This window comes from Puccinia triticina, chromosome 13A, assembly GCF_026914185.1.
Source record: "Puccinia triticina chromosome 13A, complete sequence".
NCBI classification, from domain to species: Eukaryota; Fungi; Basidiomycota; class Pucciniomycetes; order Pucciniales; family Pucciniaceae; genus Puccinia; species Puccinia triticina.
In genome coordinates this window covers 4,612,506-4,628,927 of record NC_070570.1, presented here as the reverse complement: position 1 = coordinate 4,628,927, position 16,422 = coordinate 4,612,506, and the positions used below count along the sequence as shown (strand labels likewise).

General features: G+C 47.7%; 2 protein-coding genes across 2 annotated transcripts; both read left to right on the top strand.

Moving 5' to 3' along the window:
• Positions 1-672: 672 nt before the first annotated feature.
• Positions 673-3,434, top strand: PtA15_13A420 (uncharacterized protein; the record flags this gene model as incomplete). The annotated part of the gene is made up of 14 exons (XM_053162617.1): positions 673-805; positions 868-1,058; positions 1,144-1,232; positions 1,320-1,439; positions 1,515-1,572; positions 1,636-1,700; positions 1,776-1,868; positions 1,939-2,079; positions 2,179-2,266; positions 2,335-2,431; positions 2,533-2,653; positions 2,736-3,099; positions 3,212-3,259; positions 3,348-3,434. 14 exons carry the CDS (start codon positions 673-675, stop codon positions 3,432-3,434), a joined length of 1,695 nt encoding a protein of 564 aa, XP_053026575.1.
• Positions 3,435-6,720: 3,286 nt separating this feature from the next.
• Positions 6,721-8,346, top strand: PtA15_13A419 (uncharacterized protein; the record flags this gene model as incomplete). The annotated part of the gene is made up of 5 exons (XM_053162615.1): positions 6,721-7,322; positions 7,394-7,527; positions 7,603-7,695; positions 7,776-7,874; positions 7,946-8,346. The coding sequence occupies 5 exons, from the start codon at positions 6,721-6,723 to the stop codon at positions 8,344-8,346; spliced, it is 1,329 nt and encodes a 442-aa protein (XP_053026574.1).
• Between the last annotated feature and the right edge of the window lie 8,076 nt (positions 8,347-16,422).

The window sequence follows — 16,422 nt, the reverse complement described above, 5'->3', positions numbered from 1 at the left end:
CTCTCCTAGCCAACCAAGAACTCCGTCTTCTCAGCACGATCCAAGCTGGCAGGCGGGCTCGGGTAACTAGACATCCGGAGCGAAGTGTTTGATCAAGCACATCTGAAGTAAACCTCTCCTAATTGGAAGGGGTTATATCAGCGACACCTTTCGCGAAACACTTGAACATCTGGACGGAATCCAAGCAACTGTAGTCAGGTCATCCGGAGTTTGCATGTTTGAACTGTATCAAGACACCCGTAGTCGTACCCGTTTGTGTGTTTGCTTCCTGTATGTTTAGCGCTTGGTTTTGTTCTCATTCATCGCTTATTCCTCACTACCGCGCTCATCGGAACCTTCTTTGCCTTTTTCTCTCTTGAATCCCAAACTAAGACCGTCTCTGACAGGATCTTACAAACACATGATTTCAAACAATTTTTATTGACATTGCACTGACTCTTTGACTATCTTTTCTGATAAATCACATTGGCTTTATATACTTCCTTTAACACCACAAACTTACAAAGACAATTTTCATCCATCTGACATCTTCATTCTCTCCAAACAATCACTTTTCACACTTCACAGGTATAATTTTCCTTTGAATAAATCATCATTTGGGACAATATACACACACAGAGCAGAATTGTATCACCAACTCTGCAGAATACCTAGATAAATATCTCATTGAAGATGGATAAATTTTCATTCTACAAAATCAAATGGCTCAGTGTTGCAATTTTCATGTTCTCGACTATTGGATTAACGACTCAAACCCCAGTTGAAATAGTGCTACATAATGCTGCTCAAGGCCCTAGAGTTAAGCGTAAGTGAACCTGATGTATGATCCAAAATGATTGAATACTTACAGAATCTATTTTCTATTAGCTGTAATGGGATGGAACTCTTTCTATCCTTTTGGCTGTGGGAAACATGTAAAAATTAAAGGTCTAAAATGGCAAGCGGACTTGATGGCTCAGAAGGGTTTCATAAAAGCTGGATATACAACTTTTATCATTGAATGCGGATGGGAGGCTGGGTCCACACATATTCCTTTTGCACCACATTATGATCTAATAGTAAGTGATTGCGGTATTTCTTTTTTAATTGATGATTGGACCCAAAATTGTTCTCATGGTTATAAATTATTCCACCAACATAAAGTACAAACACAGAGTTTTGGGAAATTATGCTCATTTTCGAGAAGACTTCAGAGGTAGGCAACTTCGTCTTGGTTTTGGTACTTGGGCAGGGTGAGTTTGATATTGCTGTGTTTTCTTGATAAAATGCATGGATGAAAAGAGTTTAACTAATTGTTTGCATGATTTGGCAATTTTTAGACCACAAATATGCCCAAGATATGAGGGTGAAAATTCACATGCAAAATCCAAAAAGAACCTTCAGGCATACATGCATGTTTTATTTAAAGCCCTTGGTGCAACCTATATATCTCACAGGCCGTCAGTTAAAATATTTTTCCAAGAAACACATATATGCTTTGAGATTGCTGACTTAAATTTCCATAAATCAAAAAGTTGTGACTGGGCAAAACCTGAAATATTGCAAAATCCTGATTCAGCCAATCAAGTGAATGTATGTCTAATTCTAAAAAATCTTAAAAGGGCCATAGAAAGCTGATGAATGTTGAAATGAAAGTCACGCTACATTGAAATGGAAAGTGAACTAGCAAAGACTGGTTCCCGGAATGAAATATTTTATGCGTGAGTTGAATGGTCCTTGATATTTCAAGAAATCAGTAATATGTTCACTTTATTAACCATCCTTTGTGAAACTAGCACTGGACAGTGGGGGGCTTCCCCATCAGCTAAAGATACCAAAGCCAATAGCTGGCGAATAGCTGATGACACCCTAGATAACTGGAACTCTTTGTAAGAAGCTCAACGACTCATTGCAAATTTCTTGCACTTCCAGCTGAATATATCTGTTTATTTAAAAAAGTATCAGGACATTAAATGCACTTTACCCATATTCCCTCTCAAACAAAGGCCCATATAATGACCTAGGATTTCTCCAATTTGGTGAAAATAAACTAACAATGGCAGAGAAGAGAACACAATTTTGCTTTTGGGCTGCAGCAAAGTAAGTTTTATTCCTACTTCTTCTTTTAAAACTCATCTAGATTCCCCAAGCACACAATTAACCTCAGATACCTCTTGAATAAAATTATCAACATCCCAGATCTCCCCTAATCATTTCAACTGATATATCCCGCCTCAGTCAGGAGGAAATAGAACTACTGACAAACCCCAGGGCAATTGCCATCAATGTGAGTAGTTTTCAAAGGAGCTAAATTTAAATCAATTACTGATGCAAACACTTCCTCTTTTTACACAGCAAGACAACCTGGGGAAAAGTATCACCCTAAATCGCCGATACCCTGCTGACATGGATATATGGAGTGGGCCTCTCAGTGATGGTAGTACAGTTGCAAGTAAGAATTTAATTTCCTCCAAGTTTCTATCTAACTTATATAGGTTTCTTAATTTTGAGACTAATCATTTTAATGAACTTCGATTACTTTCTTCAACCCAGTCATAATAAATTGGTCTGATGATAGCTCACAAAAAACCATTCAGCTTGAAGATTTGGGTTTTTCATCTGCACATGTGGTTGATGTACTGACTCAAAAAGATCGGGGAATTATCAACAAAACGTATGTTATTCAAAATTTGGTAATTCACATCTATTGCTGATTAAAGCTTTTCAAAAATTTCTTGTACCACAAATTCTTACAGTCTAATCACCACAATTGACAAGCACGGATGTTTGTTAATCAAGTTAACTGAAACCAGGCCGGCTCTCAAGAGAAATTTCCAAGATTTCCCGGTTGAAGTAGCTGAAATAAAGGGTTCTGCCACAATAAAACTGACTTCTCAAGGTGTTAAAGTAGCAGGTAACCTCATGCCTGATGGTAAAAGTGGAGTGCGCTGGAGCAAAATTCCTGGTTCAAAGAATGGACCCACTTTGGTCCGCTTGAGTTACATCAATGCAGATCTGTCTCCGGGGAACATGGATGATTCAAAATTAAACTTCAAGCACACAGCTTTTATCATAAATAACAGTGCCCCCTATTATGCAGATTTACCTATAACTGGACTTGTAAGTACATTCATTTTGAAAAGGAAAAAAAATCCAATCATTGGGACTCTGGGTAACACTTCAGCTGATTGATTTTGACATCTGGCAATCTTTAATATCTTGAATGTAACAGACATGGGATGATATGGCTGAAGGATTTCTTGTAGCACTTCCCCTTAAAGTGAGTGTTGCAAAACAATTCACAATGTAACCTAATTTGATAGCCCCAATATTTTTGTAACTGATTATTTGATTATTTTATCCATTAGCCTGGAGAAAATACAATCTTTATTCAAGGAGAAGCTGGTCAGTATGCCCCAGACTTTCATAAATTGTCAGTTGAGAAAACAGAGTAGGATTCTTCTTGAGTCAGAAATCCACCTTTGCAAATCCATCCACATGTATAGTACTACATATGTAAAAACTTTCCCTCAAAATGATTTGTATTGGCTAAAAGCATATCCACAATCTTTCCACTGGCAATATTCAAATTACTTCATCCAATTTTTCTCACAATCTACCTGATTGTTATTTCTTTACTCTACAAAGCATACTCCTGCTAAATGTAGACAAGGATTTCAATCTATGAGTCAAATCAATCCATTTGATCAGGAGTTGAGGTTACCCAGTGATTTGTGCTTGGGTGCAACTGCTGCACTGCGCTGACAACAACGGCACTTCTGGCGCAGCGCAGCGGTTTAATCAGTGCTAGCGCAGCACTCTGACCGCTGCGCTAGCATGAATTCAACTAAGAAATGTTCCCAAAATCCACACATTGTTGTATTAGAGATCGCCAAGTGGACCCGGGTACCCGCCGCGTGTCCGGGTACCCGCGGTGTTTTTTGTGATATTCAGACACCCGTACCCGTACACGGCACCCGCGGGCGGGTACCGGCGGTACTTTTTGCGGGTACCGCGGGTACTTCTGCTTTTTTTTATCCAACACCCTCACTCGATGACAGCTACAGACTGTTCATCGGGAGTGATGGTTCCTCCCGATGACCGGGCTCTGTCCCAGTCATCGGGAGGGTTGTTTCCTCTCGATGACCGGGGCAGATCCTGGTCATCAGGAGTGATGGTTCCTCTCGATGACCGGGATAGACCCCGCTCATCGAGAGGCTTGTTTCCTCTTGATGACCGGGGTCTGTCCCAGTCATTGAGAGGAAACAACCCTCTCGATGAGCGGGTTCTTTCCCGGTCATCGAGAGGGTTGGTTCCTCACGATGACCGGGTTCTGTCACGGTCATCGAGAGGGTTGTTTCCTCTCGATGACCGGGTCCTGTCCCGGTCATCAAGAGTGTTGTTTTCTCTCGATGACCGGGTTCTGTCCCCGTCATCGAGAGGGTTGTTTCCTCTCGATGACCGGGATCTGTCCCGGTCATCGAGAGGGCTAATTCCCCTTGATGACCGAGATCTGTCCGGGTCACCTAGAGAGTTCAATTCCTCTCAATGACCGGGGTCTGTCCCGGTCATCGAGGGGGTTGATTCCTCCCGATGACCAGGATCTGTCCCGGTCATCGAGGGAAAACAACCCTCCCGATGACCAGGACATATCCCGGTCATCGGGAGGGCTGATTCTTCTTGATGCGGTCATCGAGAGGGCTGTACTATTCCTCTCGATGTCATCGAGAGGGCTGATTCCCCTTGATGACCAGAATCTGTCCCGGTCATCTCGAGGAATCAACCCCCTCGGTGACCGTAAAAGCGGGTACCCGGGTGCCATGAAGACCCGCCTGGCGCGGGTATTTTTGGCGGGTATCCGGGTACCTTGTGCTTTTTTGCCAGAAATCCCGCACCCGGACCCGTACACGGCACCCGCGGGCGGGTACCCGACACTGGGTCGCGGGTACCCGCGCACGGGTGCCAGGTACCCGCCCGCGGGTCCTGACGGCGATCTTTATGTTGTATTAGGGGGGTTCATGATTGAATTTTATTGAACTTTAGAGCCACATTTAAGGCCTTTGTGAACAAAATTATGAAATTTTGGGAAAATGCACAGCAGCAGGGGATACTGATCAATTGGAGCAACTAATCAAGTTTTTTAAAAAATGTTCATAAACACCTTAAAATGTGTCCCAAAGTTTTGTAAATTTCAATTGTGAACCCCCCTATTCCGTTCATGCAAGTATTGTGCATATGCCCAGATGATTTGCAAGTTATCTTATGCATTCTCTAATGATCTAAAGGATGAGGATTGAATTGATGGGTGGATAGACTCACAATTTTATCAACATCAGCAACATGGGCCCTTAGTTGATTCGAGGTAAAGTGACAAGTGGTGAAAATGCGCCGCACATTTTAAACAATCCGCAGGCAAATCGAAAGTCACTGCGGAGTCATCCAGGGGCTCTTAAAGGACCGCACAGCCAGATCACATGTTACATGACAAATTGCGCGGTGGCTTGTACAACGCAGCACATGGGGGTTACGAATGGTGGCAATGAGATTACACATTGTATTTTTGAATGTGTACATCCTGTTTTTCTCTGTAGCTCTTATGCGCCGCCGCCGTGCGGCGCCCTGCAACTATCAATTTCAACCAAGTGCCAAGGTGGTCACGGTGAGTGTGACTTGTTCAGTGTTGGTTGGTCAAGATCCAAGAAGTAGCAAGAGGTTGCAAGAGGTCTGCATCTTGATATGCACACTACATAACATAAATTTATGTATGCGTGGTTACGCCTACCGAGGTGCGGATTCTGCCGCCAGCATCGATGGACTGTTTGCGTGGAGCGTATAAGCTTTTGTCATTAGATCTCCATCCTCGTATTCTCGGTTCAAATTAGGTGGCCGTCTTGTGAGCACTTGCCGGCGGTTCGCTGCTGAGGTCCGTCGGCTTTGTCGAACACCGCATGGATGGTGGAGTGCTGCCGATAGCCGACGTGAATGATTTGATGATCGAGATCAAACGGCCAGCTGCTCCAAGGGTTACCGAGAATCGGAAGCAATTCATCCAGGTGGGAGCAAGTGTCGAAGTGAATCGACGGGAGCGGCAAACAAATCACTGATGTTGTCCGCACCCCTGGGTGGAAGCCAACTTGACAACTGGAGTCACCCTTACAAGTTACATCCATCCCAGACTCCCGATTCACAACCCTGAGGTTGTCCTTATCCGCAAAGAGTTGGGCGGCCCATCTCAACCGATGTCAGTCTCTAAGTGGTCCCCGGGGCCGAAGCCACACCATGTACATTTAAATATATTCCCCCCCAACCTCGTTGCCGAAGACGCCTGGTGAAGTAATGCTTCACTCAAGGGGCGGCCCGTGTAAATGACGCTGGCGGCTGGCTTCTTGGGCTGGAAAGCGTTTCCTACAAGAGTATATATAATTACTTCCATCACCCCCAATACAGAGCTACCAATACATCTTATTCTTTTCTCCTTGTTACTCCACCTAATTCTTATACAGCACAATAGAAATATTTTGCCTGGATACATACATATAACACCCTCGAGGCGAAAAACATTTTGTACACTCACTCTTTTCGTCGTCAAACACCTCTATCCGTACGAGTACCCCTCTTCACTGCATCTTTCCCCTGATCTGAGTCCTACCATATCGTAGAAAGCACACATACCGGGTCATCTGTCCTTCTAGTTTGTTATTTTTTTCTTCCTCTTCAACTTTCAGATCAAGCATCTTCTAGATGGGTACCTCACTACTCCGGACGTTGGTCGTCATTTGCCTCACCACGTTACCTTTCCTCTCAGAAGCCCAAAATAGTGGGAGCGGAGCTTCTGGTGGAGATCTATCAATCGGACCCATACCATCTACTAAAACATATCCTGCCGGAACCCAGTCGCCGATCCCAGGCGCACCCCCCCTTCCCGCTGTCTCGATAGACTCGAACCAATACCCTCCGCTTGATAAAATTCCTCCAACGGATTCGGAAGTTGTGAAAGCATGGCTCTCAAAAATCGATTTGTCTAAAGCACCTACTTCCAAGCCTACTGGGCTTAACGGCTGCTCGAACACGACCTTCAATGCTGATGCCATTGCCAAAGCCGGGCCGGAGGGTAACTGTTGGTGGTCTTGTGCCGGATGCACTCGATCTACTGATATCACAACCTGTCCATCCAAGGGCACTCTCGGGGCTTCTTTTGACGACGGACCCTCGGAATTTACGCCAACCGTACTCCAGTACCTGGCCGAAAATAAACTCAAGGCCACCTTTTTCATCGTTGGTTCTCGCGCCATAAGCTTACCAGACGTCCTTCGAGCTGAATACATGGCGGGGCATCAGTTATGGTCTGTCTTCCCTCATTTTTAACTAGCAGTCCCCTCATCATTTTTGCTGATTTGTTCAATCATCCTATCAGTCTTCACACTTGGTCGCATCCGTCTCTGACCAGTCTAACAAATGAACAAATAGTTGCTGAATTCGCTTGGAGCTTGAAGGCCTTCAAAGACATCCTTGGGATGGTGCCTAATTGTGCTAGGCCTCCTTATTCGGGTAAGTTCCTGAAAATCAACTGTCATTTGAAATTTCCTGAAAGTAATGGCAAAATCACTGGTTATCTTCATTCAGACATCGATGATCGAGTTAGGTATATCATGAATGCCATGGGGCTTAAGACTATTCTGTGGACGCGCACTAGTACCACTAACTTTGACACTAACGGTGAGCTATAACAGTCGAATGAAATCTATCATTGCCTTTTTTCCAAAATACAGAAGAACTAATCATAATTGTTCGCGCAGATTGGAAAGTGGTTGACGGTATCAATCCTGCCTCAACATCCATCCAAGCATTCCAAGGATTCTTGACCGCCGCGACCACTCTGCAAACCGGTTTCATAGGTACGCGCGCATGAATGATCCAGCACTAAAAGTATCGCGGTGCTAAAACCAATTTCACTCCGAATCATCAGTTCTCACACACGACCTGTTCAGCCAGACGGTTGCCTTATCAACCAAGCATTTCTTGCCGACTGCGCTGAAGACCCCAGGTATGAAAGTTCAATCAATATCTGACTGTCTGGGCCAGTCACCTGGCGCATCATACTTCGAGACCGCTGGAACCGCCGGAGGCGCAGCTTCCGGAGGTACCGCTGCCGGAGGTACCGCTGCCGGAGGTACAGCTCCCGGGGGTACGGCGCCCGCAGGCAACTCGACCTCTGGGCAAAATGGAACCGGAAAATCAGGATCAACTAGTCCCGCCACCAACCAACCTGGTAGCCCGGCAAAGCCGAAAGATTCGGGGGCTTCTCGAACCAAAGTTTTCCTCTGGCAGTCCGCACTGTTCCTCGTCATCATCTTGGTTTTGGTCTGAAGATTCGATTGGAATCCGGATTTTCCTCGTCTTCTGACAAATTATCACGACATAGTTTACCGACTGGAGACCGATTAGTTCGATGTTTCTTGCGTTCTTTTTAAATGACAATCTTTCGATTCACTTAGAAGGTTCAGTGACCAAATCTCAAGGATCTGTGGCTCGCTTCGTGTCAAATTAAAATCATCACATCTCTTGAGTTCCAAATCGACTGATCCATCTACTCTTTCAATCTCATTTTCCATGGCCCCATTTCTTTCTTCTCAATACGTAAGATGGTTTTTTCCCACTACCTTATCTGCCTTTTCGGAATTTCTTGAGGACAATTTTTTAATGTTTTGTTGAGAAGCAAGTAGTCTATGAGTATTGTGAATTTTCAAAAATTAAAATATCTGATTGGGTCACCCACTCCACCACCTTTGGCTACCCATTAGCTCTAGGACTTTGATGAGTTGCCACACGTAAAAGCTAGAATATCTAGCATTTACCACACAAGATTTGTTCCCAAAGGAAACCCCAAAAGATACTCTCCAAGGGTGAATTTTCCCCTGCGCCCAAATAAGAGAAAATATCACTTCTTGAGATCAAGATCAAGGCTGTTTACTTACTTCAGGGATGGGGGCCAGTTTTTTTCAAAGCAGTACGATAATCAAATATAGTACGATAATCAAATATTCTTTCATGATCCCCAGCATGTTTTGAAGGTGAGACCTTGAAAAATTAAAAACCAGTTTATTTTCCTTCTTTTTCTCTCTTCCAATACAGGTTCAAACTTTCAACCAGGGTTTATCTGTTACTTCTATTGTGTACCTCAACCAGAAAAGTATTAGAATATTGGATGTACTTTGCGCACTGCAAAAAACATGTCGCGCACTGCAGGGGGCGTCCACCCGACCTCCCAGCTACAGTGCGCAGTAGCTCAAAATGCTTCGCGCACTGCAAATGAAAACCATGGAAATTCCTCTTTTTTTTCTGCCAACCGGTGTGGTGGACAATCTGGTACACGCGTAGGATCAAGCTTTTTTGCCGCGCATGGCGCGCGCCGGAGGACGTCAAGATTCAAGGCATCAAGACCTCAAGTTTTATCCTCAAGGCGTCTCAGGTTTCTCTTCCTTTCTTTCTTTCCTTTTGTTTCTGTTCTCCTGGTTCTATTTTTCCTTCATCATGTTTGTTAATTTCTTTTCTTATATGCGCGCCTTGGTTAGGTTTTGGATGAGGAGGGTTGGTTTTTGTCTTGTTTCATTTTGCTTTGTCTTGTGTCTGCGGTTTTGTTCGTTGTAGCGCGCGCGTGCGCGCTAGGTTGTGATGAGATGTCTGCTACATGTCACCAACTCCAAGGTTTGAGTTCAGTTTGAACTCAGGCTTTGGAGCGGCATGGACCTACTCTGAACCGTAATTTTCAGCCCTCCATCAAAGTTTAAGTTATTGTCTTGGCGCCTTTTTGCCCGCATTTTCACACGTCTTCTGAGCTTATTCCCTCAACGCCGATCTCCTCCACTTCTCTGGTTTAGATCACAACCCCGCCGGCAGTATCCCCGGCTTCCTCTCAAAACAAAACCCGCCGACGCGCATCTCCAGCCGTCGTAAAATCAACCCCCCCCCCCCACGCTTACACAACTCTCAGCGCTCCTTTTTGGCCAATCATCCCGGAGGGCATACGCAAAGCTACTCATTTCTTTTTCCATTCCCCTCCCCGAACTGCTGCCGGCCTAGCACCGGCCAGAGTTCCTCATTTGGTCCCCTGAGCCGGGATCAAACCAGCGACCTTAAGATTTACAGTCTCGCCGATTTGGACGGTTTTGAGATGCTTGGCGGTCTTTGTTTTTTTTAGTTTTTTCCTTTCTTTGTATATTGTTCAGCGGCGGAGGCACTGGGAGATAGAAGTAAGTCCTCCCAATTGTGCACCTCCGCGGGTTCTCTACTGCAAAGTTTTTTTTTTTTTCGCAACATTACGTCGCCACACGTGTGAGCCCTCGAACGTCGTCTGTTTTTATTTCTATCTCTCAGGACAACTAGCGGCTCTCTCGGAATGGCCGAAACATTGTCAAAATCATCTGACGGACGGATGGTGAAGATTAAACCACAGGACAAGTCCTTAGGTTTTGATGGCTCAAATGTGGAGCGTTTTTTGGCGGACTATCAGTTGGCAGCACGACTTGATGGCGCGTTGGAGATGGACATGGCTCAGCAGGTGCGGTTCTTCATTCGCACCGCGGAGGTTAAGGACGTAGTCGAGACCCTAGACGGATTCGACCCCCCCAACTGGACGCTCCTCAGAGAGGCGATGCTTTCTCATTGGGGAAAGATAGATATTGCTCGCTTTACAACTCGGGACTTGGAAGATTTGGTTCAAGAGTGGAAGGACCGGGGAGGCGTCAAATCGGTGGTGGACTTCCAAGACTTCCAGAAAGCCTGGCAGCCGATTCAGTCTTATCTTTTGCGCAAGGATCATATTGATTCCGTTGAAGAAATCAAGCGGTTGTATTATCAGTCTTTCTCGCTCAGCTTACAAGAGCGCATTCGTGACCAACTAATTAAGGACAAGACCATGATTACTACCCAGGACAACAGGTTTAAGCTACCGACTTTTGAAATCTTGAAGAAAGCCGTTGAAGAGGTGATGAAAAGTCAGACGGCACTTACCTTCGAAAGCTCACGCGCCGAGGTTCCGGTTCACGTTGATGCATTCAAGCAATCTAACGATGTAATGCTGAAAATGGAGACTGAACGTCGCCCCAAGGAAACCCCTAGTCAAGTTAGGGCTCCTGCAACCGTGGATGAGATCGAACGCATGCTGCAGTCGTTCAAACAGCGACTAGAGCAGAAGTTTACGGCTCAGGCGAGGTCGTCAACGCCGCGAGGACCCATGGTTTGCTACTATTGCCATCGTGAGGGTCACGGACTTGGTCGATGCGCGGAGCTGCAAAAAGACAAGGAGGCTAAGTTGGTGGAACAGCGCGGCGGCAGTTTCTTTCTTCCAAACAGAGCGCTGATCCCAGTGGACAACTCTCGTCCTATTTGACACGTGGTGGCATCCTACAGTCCAAAGGCCACAACTGCTAGTGCTTCAGAGGCGGAATTCAGGACAACGTGCGGTTCTCTGGATCCATGGCAGCCTCCGGCTATTTCATCACAATTGTTCTCAGGAGTGTATCAGTCAGACCCAGCAAAGAAGAAGCACGAGGCCCCTAGGCCTTTTAAGGCTCCTGAAGTCCCTCCCTTGACGGCGCGGCGGCCATTGCGTAAGGCTTTGGCTCCAAGAGTTGGATTGGAGGCGGAAGAGATGGACACCGAACCGGAGTTATTCGAGCGGATTCCCTCGGCTCCTCCGACTGAGGATTCATTGAAGGACGACCCAGCTGCGCCAGCTACGCCTGAGACGTCTCCTAAGGTGCGATTCAAACGCGGCGTTTCAAAGGATCATCCAAACACGGTGGAGGGCATGCTCAAGAAGATGTTCGACCTTCCGGTGCCTAACGTCACTGTGGCCGAGTTGCTAGCGGTGGCCCCGTCGGTGGCCAAAGGAATGAAGAAATGGGTGTCGCGCAGGCGTGTGGAGGTCGGGCCGGAGGAGCTGAAGGTGGCTTCTGGGACGCTGGCCGAAGACTCAGAAGGGGAGGGACAAATTGATGGAATGAGGCTCTATTCTTGTCCTCTGGGTCACATGCCCTGTTTGGTGGGCGACGAGGAGAGTAATGCACTTCCTCTGATAGATTCCGGCTTGCAGTTGAATCTTATCTCAGATTCAATGGCTAATAAGTTCAATATTAGCCTGCGTGTGAACTTCAGCTCGGCCGTTTACGGAATCGGTAATCAGGCGTGCGAGCTGGTAGGAGTCGCCAAGGATGTTCCTATTCGCGTGGGCAAGACCATCGTAGGATCCTGCCATTTTTGGATTACGCGCATGGACGGGCCTCTCATCTTTGGCCGGCCCTTTCTGATGGATTTTAACGCGACTCTCAACTTTGACAATCAAGTCGGTGAGAGGATCCTTTTACCTGATTCGACTGGGCGCAAAATCGAGGTCTTGTTATGTTCAGTGGATTCCGGGCGCTGGGAGCGCGAGTTTCCGGGGCATGGACGTAGGGCGGTCCTTTCTCATAAAGGAAAGGCTCGCGAGGACCCTTTGGAGGGTCGACATTTTTTGTAGATCCAGTTGATTCGGGAGGCGGCAGATCTAATCTAGAGTCCCAACATCTTGCCGCTGGATCAACTGTGCTTTTAGGGACTCATGGGCGCTATTTCTCTCTCTCTTCCCATGTGCATCAAGAAAATCAACTCAAGAAACCCGAAAACAATTAGAAAACTCGAAAAATTCAGAAAAAACGTTTCCTTTGGTTAATTCAGTCTCTTCTTTCAGCTCTTTAGGGGCTTCTCAAGTTTCTTCCGACTCCTCTCAAGTTTCAGATGCAGTTCAGGCTCCAGGAAGGCCCGAGGGCGGCAATGGTTTTGCGGGAGGTTCAGGAGGAAAGGATGTTGGTTGTCTGCGGAGGTTGAGAGAAACAAAAGTAAGTTCCTCCCAATTGTGCACCTCCGGGCGTGATGCTCTTAAGTCGTCGAAAACATTACATGCCACACATGTGAGCCCTTCTGTCGATCCGCTTTGCTTCCCTATTCCAGTTGGCCTTGCGCCCTATCAAGCACGCCTCCGCAATGAGGAAAAACTAGCGCTGGTTTTGACTTCTACTCGTCTCCGCAAAGAGAATAAACTAGGTCACAAATCTAGTCTCCGGAACAAGGATAAACTAGATACGTCCTATGGCGTTCTCCGCAACAAGATTAATCTAGTTCAGCTCCGCGATGAGCCTAAACTCCCAAGCCTTCGCGACGAGGGAAAACTAATGACCCTCCATAATGAGGTTAAACTATTTTGTTGGACTTTGGCGATTGAAGGAGGCGAGGTTAGTTTTGCACCACCGTGGAGGCCATTTGGAGTGAAAGTAAGTTCCTCCCAATGTGCACCTCCGAGGCGTGATGCTCTCAACCTAGTCGAAGCCCTACCTCGTGCCACATACGTGAGCAATGGATGCTTTTTTGGTTTCTCCTATTCAGACAAGGCTGCCTTCGAGGACCAACAGGAGCATCGGACTTGGCTATTGATGGAAAAGGGTTTGACGCTTGGCGGGCAGTCGGCTTTGGTCAAAGCATGGAAGGAGGAAGGGTTCTTAACCTTTGCGGCGAAGTATAAGCCGGTGGCGCGCAAGGTGAAGCCAGTCAACTTGCCGATGCCACAGCAGTTGAACCCCCCACTTCAAATGCCGCCTCTCTCGCGTGATCCCTACCGAGGTCTTTCTAAATCACTGGCCGGCCCCTTCATTCCGCGCGGTTGAGTGACGGAGGAGCGTCTGCGAGTCGTGAATTTCGGCCCCAACGGTTGGTTGAAACCGGATGAGCTTAATTTGATCAAGAACGTGCTATCGGAGAGGAATCGGTTGATTGCTTTCACCCCAGAGGAGCGCGGCTTGCTCAAGGATTCGTACGGCATGCCGTACATTATTCCGGTGGTCGACCATGAGCCCTGGCAAAAGAAGCGCATCCCTATACCGGCTGCAAAAATCGACGAGTACATCCAGATTATCCGGGAGCGCGTCAAGAACGGACTTTACAAGCAGTCCACCTCGAGCTACACCAGCCCCGTCTTCTGTGTGTTGAAGGGCAACGGGAAGCTGAGGGTAGTACACGATCTGCAACCCCTCAACAAAGTGACCATTAAGGACGCCGGAATTCTGCCGGCCACGGAGGAATTCGTTGAGTCCTTCGCGGGACGGGCCTGCTACGGCTTAGGTGACATCATGGGCGGCTACGACGAGCGCGCCCTGGACCCCATCTCTAGACCCCTGACGACTTTCGACACGCCACTAGGACGCTTTCAGCTCACGCGCCTTCCACAGGGTGCTACTAACTCTGTGGCCATTTACCAGGCGCAGATGGTCTGGATACTACAGGATGAAATCCCCGATCACGCCGGCATTTTCATAGACGATGGGGGTATCAAAGGACCCGTTTCTGATTACGACAATGAGCCCCTTTCTTGGCACTCTGGGATTCGACGCTTTATCTGGGAGTACGCTACGACCCTCGAGCGGATCCTTTTCCGCATTGAAGAATCCGGATTAACCGTCTCAGCTTCGAAGCTGGCCGCGTGTGTCCCTACGCTTGAGATCGTGGGACATGTGGTGTGCAAGGAAGGCCGAAAAATGGCGAGGACCAAGGTGAATAAAAGTCTCTCGTGGCCCACACCGGTAAACCCTACGGAAGTGCGCGGTTTTTTGGGCGTGGTGGTCTATGTACGGAATTTTATACCCCACTTGTCCGAGATTTGTCTCCCGTTGAGGCGCTTGACGCGTAAGGATTCAGAATGGGATTGGACTGAAGACTGCGACGAGGCCTTCAAGCGGTTGAAGATTATTGTTGGCCAGGACATAGTTTTGGTGAAGATCATGTATGGTCCGGACGCCGGCAAGCTCAAGTTAGCTGTGGATTCAAGCTTCCACGCAGCGGGCGCGGTTCTCACGCAAGAAGACGCGAATGGACTCGACCGGCCTGCCCTTTATGAGTCACTTTTGTTCTCCGACGTCGAATCCCGGTATTCCCAGCCCAAGCTGGAGCTTTGCGGCGTTGCACGTGTTCTGAAGAAGCTGCAAACAGTCCTGTGGGGACAACATTTCGAGCTTCAGGTTGACGCGCATTCTTTGATAGAGATGATCAACGCCCCAAGCCTACCAAACGCGCCCATGACGCGATGGGTTTCCTTCATACAGCTTTTTTCATTCGACATCGTCCACCGGCCCGGGAAATCTTTCACCATGCCGGACGGGCTTTCTCGGCGACCTTGTAATGACGAAAACTCGGATCCACCCTTGGATTTTGATGAGGAAGCCCCGCATGTCAAGGCATGGCACTCTTACGCCGCTAGCACAGATGGCGTCTACTCGGGTTATCAAGAAGGTTACTGGCGGAAAATGGAGGGGTTCTTAGCTACGCTTTGCAAGCCTGATGAGATGGACGCAAAGGAGTTCCGCACAATGAAGCGACAATCGTCAGAATTTTTCCTACAAGCCGGTTGACTCATGAAGAGGGGAAGTCCCCTACCCCAAATAGTCGTCACAATCCTGGCAAAGCAGCAGGAGATCCTCACCAAGCTTCACAAAGAATTGGGCCATCAAGGCTCAACTGAGACATATCGCCGGGTTTTGGAGCGATTTTGGTGGCCGTTGTTGAAGGATGCAGTGGCTAAGTGGTGCCAAAGTTGTGAAGCGTGTCAAAAGAAAGATCTTCGACGCCCGCAAGAATTGCGCTATCCCACGGGCGAGTCAACGATTTTCGGTCGGGTTTCCATGGACGCTGTGCATCTGAAGGCCGGCGGCGCCAAGTATTTAATAGTCGCGCGGGACGACTTCTCAGGTTGGGTGGAAGCAAAGATACTCAATAACTTGACGTTGGAGGCGGTTGCGGCATTCTTGCAAGAGCATTGGACGATGTGGTACGGGCTAGCTCAGGTGTATTCAACGGATGGAGGCTCCGAGTTTGGCGGGGCACTGGCGGCTATGTTGCGGGCTCTACCCGGCCAGCATTGTGTGTCTACCCCCTACTACCTCGAAGGGCAAGGTATGGTGGAGCGTGGCCACGGACCCCTCAAGGCAGCACTAGTGAAGTTGGCGGGCAAAAGCGGCAAAAACTGCTGCAAGTTCTTGCCTTTGGTTTTGTTTGCCAACCACATTTCAACGAAACAGACCACGGGCTACTCGCCCTATGAACTTGTTTTTGGCCAGCGGGCCGTGCTCCCTTTGGACCTGGAGATTGAATCTTATTTGGGCGTGGACTGGGACTCGGTCAAGACTACCGCGGATCTGTTGGCCGCGCGCTCCCTGCAGTTGGAGCGAAGCGAAGAGACCTGCGGCGCTGCCTATAGGAAAATGATGGATGCTAGGGGTGATTTGGTCCGGTACTGGGAGGAGAAGCAAGGCTTGAAGATTCGCGAACCGCTCAAGCCCGGTGATCAGGTCCTCGCCTACAACCGGTCACTGGAAGTGCAGTGTGGCCAGTTGTTTGCGCATCGTTGGAACGGCCCGTATC